This window comes from Nerophis lumbriciformis, linkage group LG29 (assembly GCF_033978685.3).
Source record: "Nerophis lumbriciformis linkage group LG29, RoL_Nlum_v2.1, whole genome shotgun sequence".
In the NCBI taxonomy this organism is placed as follows: domain Eukaryota; kingdom Metazoa; phylum Chordata; class Actinopteri; order Syngnathiformes; family Syngnathidae; genus Nerophis; species Nerophis lumbriciformis.
Window position 1 is genome coordinate 31,232,167 of NC_084576.2, and position 14,424 is coordinate 31,246,590.

The 14,424-nt window shown below is 42.3% G+C and overlaps 1 protein-coding gene across 11 annotated transcripts in view; it reads left to right on the plus strand.

Annotated features, from left to right (window-relative positions):
* Positions 1–14,424, plus strand: part of syne1b (spectrin repeat containing, nuclear envelope 1b) — a 469,384-nt gene that overhangs the window by 366,753 nt on the left and 88,207 nt on the right. For all 11 annotated transcript variants that reach the window (XM_072911924.1, XM_072911927.1, XM_061924513.1 and 8 more), the window contains 7 exons: positions 907–1,111; positions 1,188–1,370; positions 5,329–5,475; positions 5,537–5,691; positions 8,961–9,108; positions 9,171–9,500; positions 12,958–13,152. In XM_072911924.1, the coding sequence (XP_072768025.1) occupies positions 907–1,111; positions 1,188–1,370; positions 5,329–5,475; positions 5,537–5,691; positions 8,961–9,108; positions 9,171–9,500; positions 12,958–13,152 (1,363 nt within the window). The remainder of the gene's footprint in view (positions 1–906; positions 1,112–1,187; positions 1,371–5,328; positions 5,476–5,536; positions 5,692–8,960; positions 9,109–9,170; positions 9,501–12,957; positions 13,153–14,424) is intronic.

Below are 14,424 nucleotides of genomic sequence, written 5' to 3' on the forward strand. Positions count from 1 at the left end.
AACATAATAGTGAGAGTCCAGTCCATAGTGGATCTAATATAATAGTGTGAGAGTCCAGTCCATAGTGGATCTAGTTAATATTGTGAGAGTCCAGTCCATAGTGGATCTAGTTAATAGTGTGAGAGTCCAGTCCATAGTGGATCTAACATAATAGTGTGAGAGTCCAGTCCATAGTGGATCTAACATAATAGTGAGAGTCCAGTCCATAGTGGATCTAACATAATAGTGTGAGTCCAGTCCATAGTGGATCTAGCATAATAGTGAGAGTCCAGTCCATAGTGGATCTAACATAATAGTGAGAGTCCAGTCCATAGTGGATCTAACATAATAGTGAGAGTCCAGTCCATAGTGGATCTAACATAATAGTGAGAGTCCAGTCCATAGTGGATCTAACATAATAGTGAGAGTCCAGTCCATAGTGGATCTAACATAATAGTGAGAGTCCAGTCCATAGTGGATCTAACATAATAGTGAGAGTCCAGTCCATAGTGGATCTAACATAATAGTGTGAGTCCAGTCCATAGTGGATCTAGCATAATAGTGAGAGTCCAGTCCATAGTGGATCTAACATAATAGTGAGAGTCCAGTCCATAGTGGATCTAACATAATAGTGAGAGTCCAGTCCATAGTGGATCTAACATAATAGTGAGAGTCCAGTCCATAGTGGATCTAACATAATATTGTGAGAGTCCAGTCCATAAAAACTGATCCAAAAAGGGGGGTCTATTTAAAGGCTAGAGTATTTCAATGATATATATGAATGAGGTAGATCCCCTCCACTTGGTCTAATTGAGAAGTAGCTCACCTGCATAAAAAGTGTGAGTGTTAAAGCATCATTAAAAAGTACATTTTGCATTATAGAGCACCTGTGACTTTTTAACTGAGAACAATCGTGCCCGTCATCAGGTGGGCGGGTCTACTGGAGGAGATAGCGGAGCGTCTGAGGAGCAGCAAAGCTCTCTACCAGCTGTGGCAGCGCTACAAGGAGCTCCACCAGCAGAGCGGCGGCAGCGTCCGGCTCCTGGAGGAGAAAGCCGACCGGATCCTCAAGACGGCGTGCGACAAGGACGTCGCTGACGAGCAGGTGTCCAACTGGATTCAGGACTGCAGCGTGAGTCGGCGTGCATTCCCAAGCCCTTGTGTCTGTTTTCTGAAGCTGTGGTTTGAAAACGCTGCTCCCATCGTAGGAGGTTCTGCGCTCCCACGCACCCGTGCAGGCTTCCCTGCAGGTTCTGCAAGAACTGGGAGAGCAGCTGAAGCAGCAGGTGGACACTCCAGCAGCGTCCGCCATTCAGTCGGATCATTTGTCACTTTCCCAGCGGCTGGCAGCTGTGGAGCAAGCACTGACCAGACAACTCGTCACGCTGCAGGTGGGCAATGATGGCAGGAAATATGTTGTCATGGTCACATGACATATATCACATCACATGACTCCTTTGAGTATTTGTGCTCAGCAAGCATAGCAACAAGAAGCATATCATGCACTATCGTGTCTAATCCTGCATCATCAAAGTACAAACCCCGTTTCCATATGAGTTGGGAAATTGTGTTAGATGTAAATATAAACGGAATACAAAGATTTGCAAATCCTTTTCAACCCATATTCAGTTGAATGCGCTACAAAGACAACATATTTGATGTTCAAACTCATAAACATTTCTTTTTGCAAATAATCATTAACTTTAGAATTTGATGCCAGCAACATGTTTTAAAAAAAGCTGGCACAAGTGGCAAAAAAGACTGAGAGAGTTGAGGAATGCTCATCAAAGACTTATTTGGAACATCCCACAGGTGAACAGGTGGGTGCCATGATTGGGTATGAAAGTAGATTCCATGAAATGCTCAGTCGTTCACAAACAAGGACGGGGCGAGGGTCACCACTTTGTCAACAAATGCGTGAGCAAATTGTTGAACAGATTAAGAAAAAACTTTCTCAACCAGCTATTGCAAGGAATTTAGGGATTTCACCATCTACGCTCCGTAATACCATCAAAGGGTTCAGAGAATCTGGAGAAATCACTGCACGTAAGCAGCTAAGCCCGTGACCGTCGATCCCTCAGGCTGTACTGCATCAACAAGCGACATCAGTGTGTAAAGGATATCACCACATGAGCTCAGGAACACTTCAGAAAACCACTGTCAGTAACTACAGTTGGTCGCTACATCTGTAAGTGCAAGTTAAAACTCTCCCATGCAAGGCGAAAACCGTTTATCAACAACACCCAGAAATGCTGTCGGCTTTGTTGGGCCTGAGCTCATCTAAGATGGACTGATGCAAAGTGGAAAAGTGTTCTGTGGTCTGACGAGTCCACATTTCAAATTGTTTTTGGAAACTGTGGACGTCGTGTCCTCCGGACCAAAGAGGAAAAGAACCATCCGGATTGTTCTAGGCGCAAAGTGTAAAAGGCAGCATGTGTGATGGTATGGGGGTGTATTAGTGCCCAAGACATGGGTAACTTACACATCTGTGAAGGCACCATTAATGCTGAAAGGTACATACAGGTTTTGGAGCAACATATGTTGCCATCCAAGCAACATTACCATGGACGCCCCTGCTTATTTCAGCAAGATAATGCCAAGCTACGTGTTACATCAAGGTGGCTTCATAGTAAAAGAGTGCGGGTACTAGACTGGCCTGCCTGTAGTCCAGACCTGTCTCCCATTGAAAATGTGTGGCGCATTATGAAGCCTAAAATAGCACAACGGAGACCCCCGGACTGTTGAACAACTTAAGCTGTACATCAAGCAAGAATGGGAAAGAATTCCACCTGAGAAGCTTCAAAAATGTGTCTCCTCAGTTCCCAAACCTTTACTGAGTGTTGTTAAAAGGAAAGGCCATGTAACACAGTGGTGAACATGCCCTTTCCCAACTACTTTGGCACGTGTTGCAGCCATGAAATTCTAAGTTAATTATTATTTGCTAAAAGAAAATAAAGTTGATCAAATATGTTGTCTTTGTAGTGCATTCAATTGAATATGGATTGAAATTGATTTGCAAATCATTGTATTCCGTTTATATTTACATCTAACACAATTTCCCAACTCATATGGAAACGGGGTTTGTACATCTATGAGTATTTGTGCTCAGCGAGGCATAGCAACAAGAAGGATATCATGCACTATTGTGACTATTCCGGCATTATCAAAGAACTTCTCGGTATTTGTGCTGAGCAAGCATAAAAACATGCACAGTTATCCTTAGATTTTCACATGTTTCAGGTCAACATCAAAAAAATGTATTCCTTCCTTACTTGCATATTTTGTCAGATATTTTTGGGGAAAAAGTACAACTTACCCTTGCACAGTGTCGTCCCACGCTCTGACGAAAGATTGAACGCCTCCTCTTTTATTTGGACTTTCCCTGATTACATGGCAACAACTGTTTCTAAGGGACCGGGGGTCGTAAACAGCCATCGCCTGGTTACAAAACAGTTCAACGAAAATGTCGGTTCAAAGAAAAGGTCGTAAACAGCCGTTGCCCTCGGTCACAAAACAGTTCAAAGAAAAGGTGCCTGGAGGGCAATTATTCCTTCCTTACTTGCATATTTTGTCAGATATTTTTGGGGAAAAAGAACAACTTGTTTTAAAAAAGGAGGACATAACGTTTAAGCCACCCCCTACAAAGCTAAAGAAGGAAGAACACTTTGCAGAATAAAGACTTGCCCTCCTATTTTCCTTCATAACTGTGTTTTTTTGCAACTTAACAATGACACAAAGCAAATTGATGCTGACTTCTGCGTCCTGTCAGGTTCAAACACTGATGACATCTATTAAACAAGACAAGAAGCAAGGAATTAAACAGAGACAGCATTCAATTTACCTCAATTGAGGAGAAACGCGTACCCTTGCACAGTGTCGTCCCACGCTCCGACGAAAGCTTGAACGCCTCCTCTTTTATCTGGACTTTCCCTGATTACATGGCAACAACTGTTTCTAAGGGACTGGGGGTCGTAAACAGCCATCGCCTGGTTACAAAACAGTTCAACGAAAATGTCGGTTCAAAGAAAATGTCGTAAACAGCCGTTGCCCTCGGTCACAAAACAGTTCAAAGAAAAGGTGCCTGGAGGGCAATTATTCCTTCCTTACTTGCATATTTTGTCAGATATTTTTGGGGAAAAAGTACAACTTATTTTAAAAAAGGAGGACATAACGTTTAAGCCACACCCTACAAAGCTAAAGAAGAAAGAACACTTTGCAGAATAAAGACTTGCCCTCCTATTTTCCTTCATAACTGTGTTTTTTTTGCAACTTAACAATGACACAAAGCAAATTGATGCTGACTTCTGCGTCCTGTCAGGTTCAAACACTGATGACATCTATTAAACAAGACAAGAAGCAAGGAATTAAACAGAGACAGAATTCAATTTAGCTCAATTGAGGAGAAACGCGTACCCTTGCACAGTGTCGTCCCACGCTCTGACGAAAGATTGAACGCCTCCTCTTTTATTTGGACTTTCCCTGATTACATGGCAACAACTGTTTCGAAGGGACCGGGGGTCGTAAACAGCCATCGCCTGGTTACAAAACAGTTCAACGAAAATGTCGGTTCAAAGAAAAGGTCGTAAACAGCCGTTGCCCTCGGTCACAAAACAGTTCAAAGAAAAGGTGCCTGGAGGGCAATTATTCCTTCCTTACTTGCATATTTTGTCAGATATTTTTTGGGGAAAAAGTACAACTTATTTAAAAAAAGGAGGACATAACGTTTAAGCCACACCCTACAAAGCTAAAGAAGAAAGAACACTTTGCAGAATAAAGACTTGCCCTCCTATTTTCCTTCATAACTGTGTTTTTTTTGCAACTTAACAATGACACAAAGCAAATTGATGCTGACTTCTGCGTCCTGTCAGGTTCAAACACTGATGACATCTATTAAACAAGACAAGAAGCAAGGAATTAAACAGAGACAGAATTCAATTTAGCTCAATTGAGGAGAAACGCGTAGACACTGTACCCTTGCACAGTGTCGTCCCACGCTCTGACGAAAGATTTGTATTTGAACTTTCCCTGATTACATGGCAACAACTGTTTCTAAGGGACCGGGGGTCGTAAACAGCCATCGCCTGGTTACAAAACAGTTCAACGAAAAAGTCGGTTCAAAGAAAAGGTCGTAAACAGCCGTTGCCCTCGGTCACAAAACAGTTCAAAGAAAAGGTGCCTGGAGGGAGGTCAGGCCCTGCCTCCTCTTTGCTTTGTAGATCTCGGGTCAAGACAAAATCTTCCAAGAAACCCACACCTTCATGTCGCTCCCCATCCTACACAGTGGAGTTTTACAAGCCTTTTGCTTGATAGGATCAAAGACAGCTTTTGTCTTCTGACACTCTCCTCCAGACCGGCGTCCACGACTACGAAGCCTTCAACCAGCAGCTGGACTCTCTAGTCTGCTGGGTGGTCGAAGCTGAGGGGGCCCTGAAGGTGCAAGACCCCAACGGCTCCACCGACCTGACCCTCATCCAGCAACGCATGCAGGATCTGAAGGTTTGCAGACTTTTTCAACGACCTGTCCGGGGATTTACCCAAGCCACTTTGTCTCCAACAGCGACTCATGATGAGATTCAGCAGCATGGCCCCGGAGTTGGAGCGCCTCAACGAGCTGGGTTACCGGCTCCCGCTCAACGACTCGGAGATCAAACGCATGCAGAACCTCAACAGAAACTGGTCAGCGGCGTCGGTGCAGACCACGGAGAGATTCAGGTTTGAAGATAAATGTGGATTTAACATAATAGTGAGAGTCCCGTCCATAGTGGATCTAACATAATAGTGTGAGAGTCCAGTCCATAGTGGATCTAACATAATAGTGAGAGTCCAGTCCATAGTGGATCTAACATAATAGTGAGAGAGTCCAGTCCATAGTGGATCTAACATAATAGTGTGAGAGTCCAGTCCATAGTGGATCTAACATAATAGTGTGAGAGTCCAGTCCATAGTGGATCTAGCATAATTATGTGAGAGTCCAGTCCATAGTGGATCTAGTTAATAGTGTGAGAGTCAAGTCCATAGTGGATCTAACATAATAGTGTGAGAGTCCAGTCCATAGTGGATCTAACATAATAGTGTGTGAGTCCAGTCCATAGTGGATCTAACATAATAGTGAGAGTCCAGTCCATAGTGGATCTAACATAATAGTGTGAGAGTCCAGTCCATAGTGGATCTAGTTAATAGTGTGTGAGTCCAGTCCATAGTGGATCTAACATAATAGTGAGGGTCCAGTCCATAGTGGATCTAACATAATAGTGTGAGAGTCCAGTCCATAGTGGATCTAACATACTAGTGTGAGAGTCCAGTCCATAGTGGATCTAACATAATAGTGTGAGAGTCCAGTCCATAGTGGATCTAACATAATAGTGAGAGAGTCCAGTCCATAGTGGATCTAACATAATAGTGTGAGAGTCCAGTCCATAGTGGATCTAACATAATAGTGTGAGAGTCCAGTCCATAGTGGATCTAACATAATAGTGTGAGAGTCCAGTCCATAGTGGATCTAACATAATAGTGTGAGAGTCCAGTCCATAGTGGATCTAACATAATAGTGTGAGAGTCCAGTCCATAGTGGATCTAACATAATAGGGTGAGAGTCCAGGCCATAGTGGATCTAACATAATAGTGAGAGTCCAGTCCATAGTGGATCTAACATAATAGTGAGAGTCCAGTCCATAGTGGATCTAACATAATAGTGTGAGAGTCCAGTCCATAGTGGATCTAACATAATAGTGTGAGAGTCCAGTCCATAGTGGATCTAACATAATAGAGTGAGAGTCCAGTCCATAGTGGATCTAACATAATAGTGTGAGAGTCCAGTCCATAGTGGATCTAACATAATAGTGTGAGAGTCCAGTCCATAGTGGATCTAACATAATAGTGTGAGAGTCCAGTCCAGAGTGGATCTAACATAATAGTGAGAGAGAGTCCAGTCCATAGTGGATCTAACATAATAGTGTGAGAGTCCAGTCCATAGTGGATCTAACATAATAGTGTGAGAGTCCAGTCCATAGTGGATCTAACATAATAGTGTGAGAGTCCAGTCCATAGTGGATCTAACATAATAGTGAGAGTCCAGTCCATAGTGGATCTAACATAATAGTGTGAGAGTCCAGTCCATAGTGGATCTAACATAATAGTGTGAGATTCCAGTCCATAGTGGATCTAACATAATAGTGTGAGATTCCAGTCCATAGTGGATCTAACATAATAGTGTGAGAGTCCAGTCCATAGTGGATCTAACATAATAGTGTGAGATTCCAGTCCATAGTGGATCTAACATAATAGTGTGAGAGTCCAGTCCATAGTGGATCTAACATAATAGTGTGAGAGTCCAGTCCATAGTGGATCTAACATAATAGTGTGAGAGTCCAGTCCATAGTGGATCTAACATAATAGGGTGAGAGTCCAGGCCATAGTGGATCTAACATAATAGTGAGAGTCCAGTCCATAGTGGATCTAACATAATAGTGAGAGTCCAGTCCATAGTGGATCTAACATAATAGTGTGAGAGTCCAGTCCATAGTGGATCTAACATAATAGTGTGAGAGTCCAGTCCATAGTGGATCTAACATAATAGAGTGAGAGTCCAGTCCATAGTGGATCTAACATAATAGTGTGAGAGTCCAGTCCATAGTGGATCTAACATAATAGTGTGAGAGTCCAGTCCATAGTGGATCTAACATAATAGTGTGAGAGTCCAGTCCAGAGTGGATCTAACATAATAGTGAGAGAGAGTCCAGTCCATAGTGGATCTAACATAATAGTGTGAGAGTCCAGTCCATAGTGGATCTAACATAATAGTGTGAGAGTCCAGTCCATAGTGGATCTAACATAATAGTGTGAGAGTCCAGTCCATAGTGGATCTAATATAATAGTGTGAGAGTCCAGTCCAGAGTGGATCTAACATAATAGTGAGAGAGAGTCCAGTCCATAGTGGATCTAACATAATAGTGTGAGAGTCCAGTCCATAGTGGATCTAACATAATAGTGTGAGAGTCCAGTCCATAGTGGATCTAACATAATAGTGTGAGAGTCCAGTCCATAGTGGATCTAACATAATAGTGTGAGAGTCCAGTCCATAGTGGATCTAACATAATAGTGAGAGTCCAGTCCTTAGTGGATCTAACATAATAGTGAGAGTCCAGTCCATAGTGGATCTAACATAATAGTGTGAGAGTCCAGTCCATAGTGGATCTAACATAATAGTGTGAGAGTCCAGTCCATAGTGGATCTAACATAATAGTGTGAGAGTCCAGTCCATAGTGGATCTAACATAATAGTGTGAGAGTCCAGTCCATAGTGGATCTAACATAATAGTGAGAGTCCAGTCCATAGTGGCTTTAACATAATAGTGTGAGAGTCCAGTCCATAGTGGATCTAACATAATAGTGTGAGAGTCCAGTCCATAGTGGATCTAACATAATAGTGTGAGAGTCCAGTCCATAGTGGATCTAACATAATAGTGTGAGAGTCCAGTCCATAGTGGATCTAACATAATAGTGTGAGAGTCCAGTCCATAGTGGATCTAACATAATAGTGTGAGAGTCTAGTCCATAGTGGATCTAACATAATAGTGAGAGTCCAGTCCATAGTGGATCTAACATAATAGTGTGAGTCCAGTCCATAGTGGATCTAACATAATAGTGAGAGTCCAGTCCATAGTGGATCTAACATAATAGTGTGAGAGTCCAGTCCATAGTGGATCTAATATAATAGTGTGAGAGTCCAGTCCATAGTGGATCTAACATAATAGTGTGAGAGTCCAGTCCATAGTGGATCTAACATAATAGCGTGACAGTCCAGTCCATAGTGGATCTAACATAATAGCGTGACAGTCCAGTCCATAGTGGATCTAACATAATAGTGAGAGTCTTCTATTATGCACCCCTGATCTAGGCACATATTCCTGTTAGAACATCAGTAAAAAGCACTTTTGCACAATTAGACCTTTTTTGTATTCATTGTTTATCTTTTCTCCGCAGCAAACTGCAGTCCTTCCTGCTGCAGCAGCAGACCTTCTTGGAGAAGTGCGAGACCTGGATGGAGTTCTTGGTGCAAACCGAGCAGAATCTAGCGGTGGAAATATCTGGAAACTACCAGAGTTTGATGGAGCAGCAAAAGGCCCACGAGGTTGGACTTTTCTAAAGAACTCTGCCTCGCATGGATTTACTCACCAATATGTTGTGCTTCAGTTGTTCCAGGCGGAGATGTTTAGTCGCCAGCAGATCCTGCACTCCATCATCAGCGACGGACAGAGGATGTTGGAGCAGGGGCAAGTGGACGACAGGAACGAGTTCAACCTGAAGCTGGCGCTGCTGAGTAACCAGTGGCAGGGTGTGGTGCGGCGTGCCCAGCAGAGGCGGGGCATCATTGACGGGCTGATCCGCCAGTGGCAGCGCTACAGGGAGATGGTGGAGAAGCTGCGCAAATGGCTGCTGGAGGTCTCCCAGCCTGCAGAGGGCCTCCAGTCCGGCACCACCGTCCCTTTGCAGCAGGCTCGCTCCATGCTGGACGCCATTCAGGTTGGTCACGGGCAGTGTTGGGTTAGTTACGGAAAACCAGTAACTAGTTACAGTTACTAGTTACTTTATTTCAAAAGTAACTCAGTTACTTACACCAAAAAGTAATGCGGTTTTTTTTTTTTTAAGGCCCCCTTTAATGCACTTTTAGCCTTCACACACAAAGCCTAATCAGGTGTTTTTTTCTCTCAAGGAATTGTGAAATAAAATCATGTCTGAAGCCCTAAAACACTCTACACATTTCCCAAGTTTTAGTTTAGAGATAAGGAAAGATTGGCCTGGCCCACTAGCATCCCTCTTTATGTTTGTGAACTTTATAGTCCATACATTTAGAGTGATGTGATAATCAAACACTCTAGAAGTCTAGAATGAAAGAGTATATAAGAGAATTGACAGAGTGTGTGTACCTTCAGTGCGCAGTGCCTCGTTAAAATCCAGCCGCTGTTAGCTTAGGAGGTGAAGTGTGTCTCTCTTTACTAGCTTCGTCGAAGCATGTTGCTTTTGTAGCTGTTTCAGCAGATTTGAACTGCTAGGATAGGATCTTTGATCCAAGACACAACTTACATTGAACTAAAATGTTCTTTTCTTTGCGGTCGACAAAAGAAAAGTAGTCAATCAATCAATCAATCTTTATTTATATAGCCCTAAATCACAAGTGTCTCAAAGGGCTGCGCAAGCCACAACGACATCCTCGGTACAGAGCCCACATAAGGGCAAGGAAAAACTCACCCCAGTGGGACGTCGATGTGAATGACTATGAGAAACCTTGGAGAGGACCGCATATGTGGGTAACCCCCCCCCCCCTCTAGGGAGACCGAATGCAATGGATGTCGAGTGGGTCTAACATAATAGTGTGAGAGTCCAGTCCATAGTGGATCCAACATAATAGTGAGAGTCCAGTCCATAGTGGATCTAACATAATAGTGAGAGTCCAGTCCATAAGGGATCTAACATAATAGTGAGAGTCCAGTCCATAAGGGATCTAACATAATAGTGAGAGTCCAGTCCATAGTGGATCTAACGTAATAGTGAGAGTCCAGTCCATAGTGGATCTAACGTAATAGTGAGAGTCCAGTCCATAGTGGGTCTAACATAATAGTGAGAGTCCAGTCCATAGTGGATCTAACATAATAGTGTGAGAGTCCAGTCCATAGTGGATCTAACATAATAGTGAGAGTCCAGTCCATAGTGGATCTAACATAATACTGAGAGTCCAGTCCATAAGGGATCTAACATAATAGTGAGAGTCCAGTCCATAGTGGGTCAAACATAATAGTGAGAGTCCAGTCCATAGTGGATCTAACGTAATAGTGAGAGTCCAGTCCATAGTGGATCTAACATAATAGTGAGAGTCCAGTCCATAAGGGATCTAACATAATAGTGAGAGTCCAGTCCATAGTGGATCTAACGTAATAGTGAGAGTCCAGTCCATAGTGGATCTAACGTAATAGTGAGAGTCCAGTCCATAGTGGATCTAACATAATAGTGAGAGTCCAGTCCATAGTGGATCTAACATAATAGTGTGAGAGTCCAGTCCATAGTGGATCTAACATAATAGTGAGAGTCCAGTCCATAGTGGATCTAACGTAATAGTGAGAGTCCAGTCCATAGTGGATCTAACATAATAGTGAGAGTCCAGTCCATAAGGGATCTAACATAATAGTGAGAGTCCAGTCCATAGTGGATCTAACATAATAGTGAGAGTCCAGTCCATAGTGGATCTAACATAATAGTGAGAGTCCAGTCCATAGTGGATCTAACGTAATAGTGAGAGTCCAGTCCATAGTGGATCTAACATAATAGTGAGAGTCTAGTCCATAAGGGATCTAACATAATAGTGAGAGTCCAGTCCATAGTGGATCTAACGTAATAGTGAGAGTCCAGTCCATAGTGGATCTAACATAATAGTGAGAGTACAGTCCATAGTGGATCCAGCATAACAGTAAGAGTCCAGTCCACAGTGGGGTCAGCAGGAAACCATCCCGAGCGGAGACGGGTCAGCAGCGCAGAGATGTTCCCAACCGATACACAGGCGAGCGGTCCACCCCGGGTCCCCGGACAGCCAGCACCCCATCCATGGCCACCGGACTTGAGTGTCTCCCCCTCCACAAGGGAGAGGGGGGAGCAGAGGAGAAAAGAAAAGAAACGGCAGATCAACTGGTCTAACAGGGGGGCTATTCAAAGGCTAGAGTATACAAATGAGTTTTAAGATGGGACTTAAATGCTTCTACTGAGGTAGCATCTCTTAACTGTTACAGGGAGGGCATTCCATAGTACTGGAGCCCCAATAGAAAACGCTCTATAGCCCGCAGACTTTTTTTTGGGCTCTGGGAATCACTAATAAGCCGGAGTTCTTTGAACGCAGATTTCTTGCCGGGACATACGGTACAATACAATCAGCAAGATAGGACGGAGCTAGACCGTGTAGTATTTTATACGTAAGTAGTAAAACCTTAAAGTCGCATCTTAAGTGCACACGAAGCCAGTGCAGGTGAGCCAGTATAGGCGTAATATGATCAAACTTTCTTGTTCTTGTCGAAAGTCTAGCAGCCGCATTTTGTACCAATTGTAATCTTTTAGTGTGTCTCTCTTTACTAGCTTCGTCGACGCATGTTGCTTTTGTAGCCGTTTCAGCAGATTTGAAGACACAGCGTCACAGCCTCTTATTCTTTACGGACCGGACGTGGGAATTTGGTTATATTAGTCAATCTATTCAAGAGTAATTGACATTTTTTACATATGTGTGTGAGTTCATGGTTACTTCCGGTTGAATGTATTGCTTCGAAGCGAACTTCTTGTTAAACATTTCAAAACAAAAGCTTACCATAGCTAAATAGTAATGTTTTAATGTATCTGTGTGTGATTTTAATAGAGTATATTCGCCTTTTATGACGCACTTTACGAATTAGTGCAACATTATAACCCAATTTTAAATCTAAATGTGTATTTAAAGGCGTCACAGTCTCTTATTCTTGACAAAACGGATGTGGGATTTGGGTATAGTATTCAATCTATTCAAGAGTAATTGACATTTTTTACATATGTGCGTGAGTTCATGGTTACTTCCGGTTGAATGTATTGCTTTTGCATTTTAGTTCAACTTACATTGAACTAAAATGTTCTTTTCTTTGCGGTCGACAAAAGAAAAGTAGTGAGAATGTCTCCATGTTAAGAAACTCGGCTTCGGGCTTCGCCATGATATCTTGTTAGTAAACAATAAAACACACTCAGATCTTCTCAGCTTCTAGCCGATACTACATAAAAAATAGCGTAAAATACCGCAGTAACGCATCATGTAGTAACGGTAACTGAGTTACTGAATATAAAAAATAACGCGTTAGATTACTATTTACCGCCGAAAGTAACGGCGTTACAGTAAAGCGTTATTAGTCCCAAAACTGGTCACGGGACAATGCGGACGCAGTAACTTTTTCCTGTGATTCACGTCTCCTTCCTTCAGCTGAAGGAGAAGGTGCTGCAACGTCATCAGGGCAGCTACATCCTGACAGTGGAGGCCGCCAGACAGCTTCTCCTGTCAGCAGACAGTCAGGCTGAGCTGAGCCTGCAGGCGGAGCTCACCGACATCCAGGGGCGATGGAAACACGCCAGCAGTTGTCTGGAGGAGCAGAAGAAAGAGCTCAGCACCTTGTTGAAGGTAGACCTTCTTTTTACATGGAAACCATTGCACATGTTACACCACCAGAACAATGTCCAGAAATTACAAGAATAAAGTAACTATAAAAGAAAAAAAGTTGTGATACCACAACAGTTCAACTATGACAAGAATAAGCACATCATTTTAAAAGAAAAAAAGTTGTGATACTACAAGAAAACAGTTAAAATATGACAAGAATAAACATATCATTTGTAACCCTTTGATGCATAACATGGGTCAAATGTGACCCAACCAAGTTTTTATTATCTGTTTCTTTGCAATAATTGAATGTAATCTTTCAGTTTTCCAGGTATTCCTCAATTAACTTGTTTTTGGTCATTAAACATTGTTATTTTATTCTTTCTCTTCATAATTTTTGAATAAAAATGATTTTTGTAGTACTACCCTTCCAATGCACAACATGGGTCAAAAATGACCCACATCTATTTTCTATGTTATTTCATGTTAGCCTGAGCGTTGCTTTGCTATATATTTCAAATAAATGTATTTTATCGTTTACTATCACATATATTCAGTAAATATCATGTTTTTGTTCAGCTAAAATCACATTTTTTATGTTTCCTTTCTTACTCTATGAACAAGCAGAGCTTTTGTATTCATACATCAACTTCACACACATGGGTCAGAAATGACCCACCTGCATTCACTGTGACATTTGGTAGGAACCTTTTGAATTTGAGCATGTTTGCAATTAGGAATGTATTTGGTGCGGACAACTACTCACCTGACACATTTTTCTACTCAACACCTTTGAACATCTGATAAGTAAGTAAGTTCTTTTACAATTGTTCTACCTAAGAAAATATTTGATGCCTTGTGAAAGGGTTGGCATAATTTAGTGCATCACTTGTCAGAAAGGGAAATATTTGCAATACTATTAGCTAACTGTTGACATATTCTTGTTAGCTAAACTAATCTTATAGCTGGGTCACCAACATAAAACTCAAGATAGAAATTTAGATTGATGTGCATTTTACAGTATTGTACGTTTGATTTGCTTTATCCAGAGTATGGCTAAAAGATTTACAGCTGAGATGGTTCTAAGGATGCTGGATGAAGAACCAGATGAGGAGGCGATTGGAAATGATTCGGAGTCTGAAATATCTGAGGATGATGACCCTGACTATGTGCCCCAGGATCAAGCTGAAGATGTGGGTGTGTCTTCAAATCCAGCTCTCCTAGATGAAGAAGACATAGACATAGGTGACTCATCTGATGATGAATCCTCAGAAGAGGAAGCACAGACCCAGT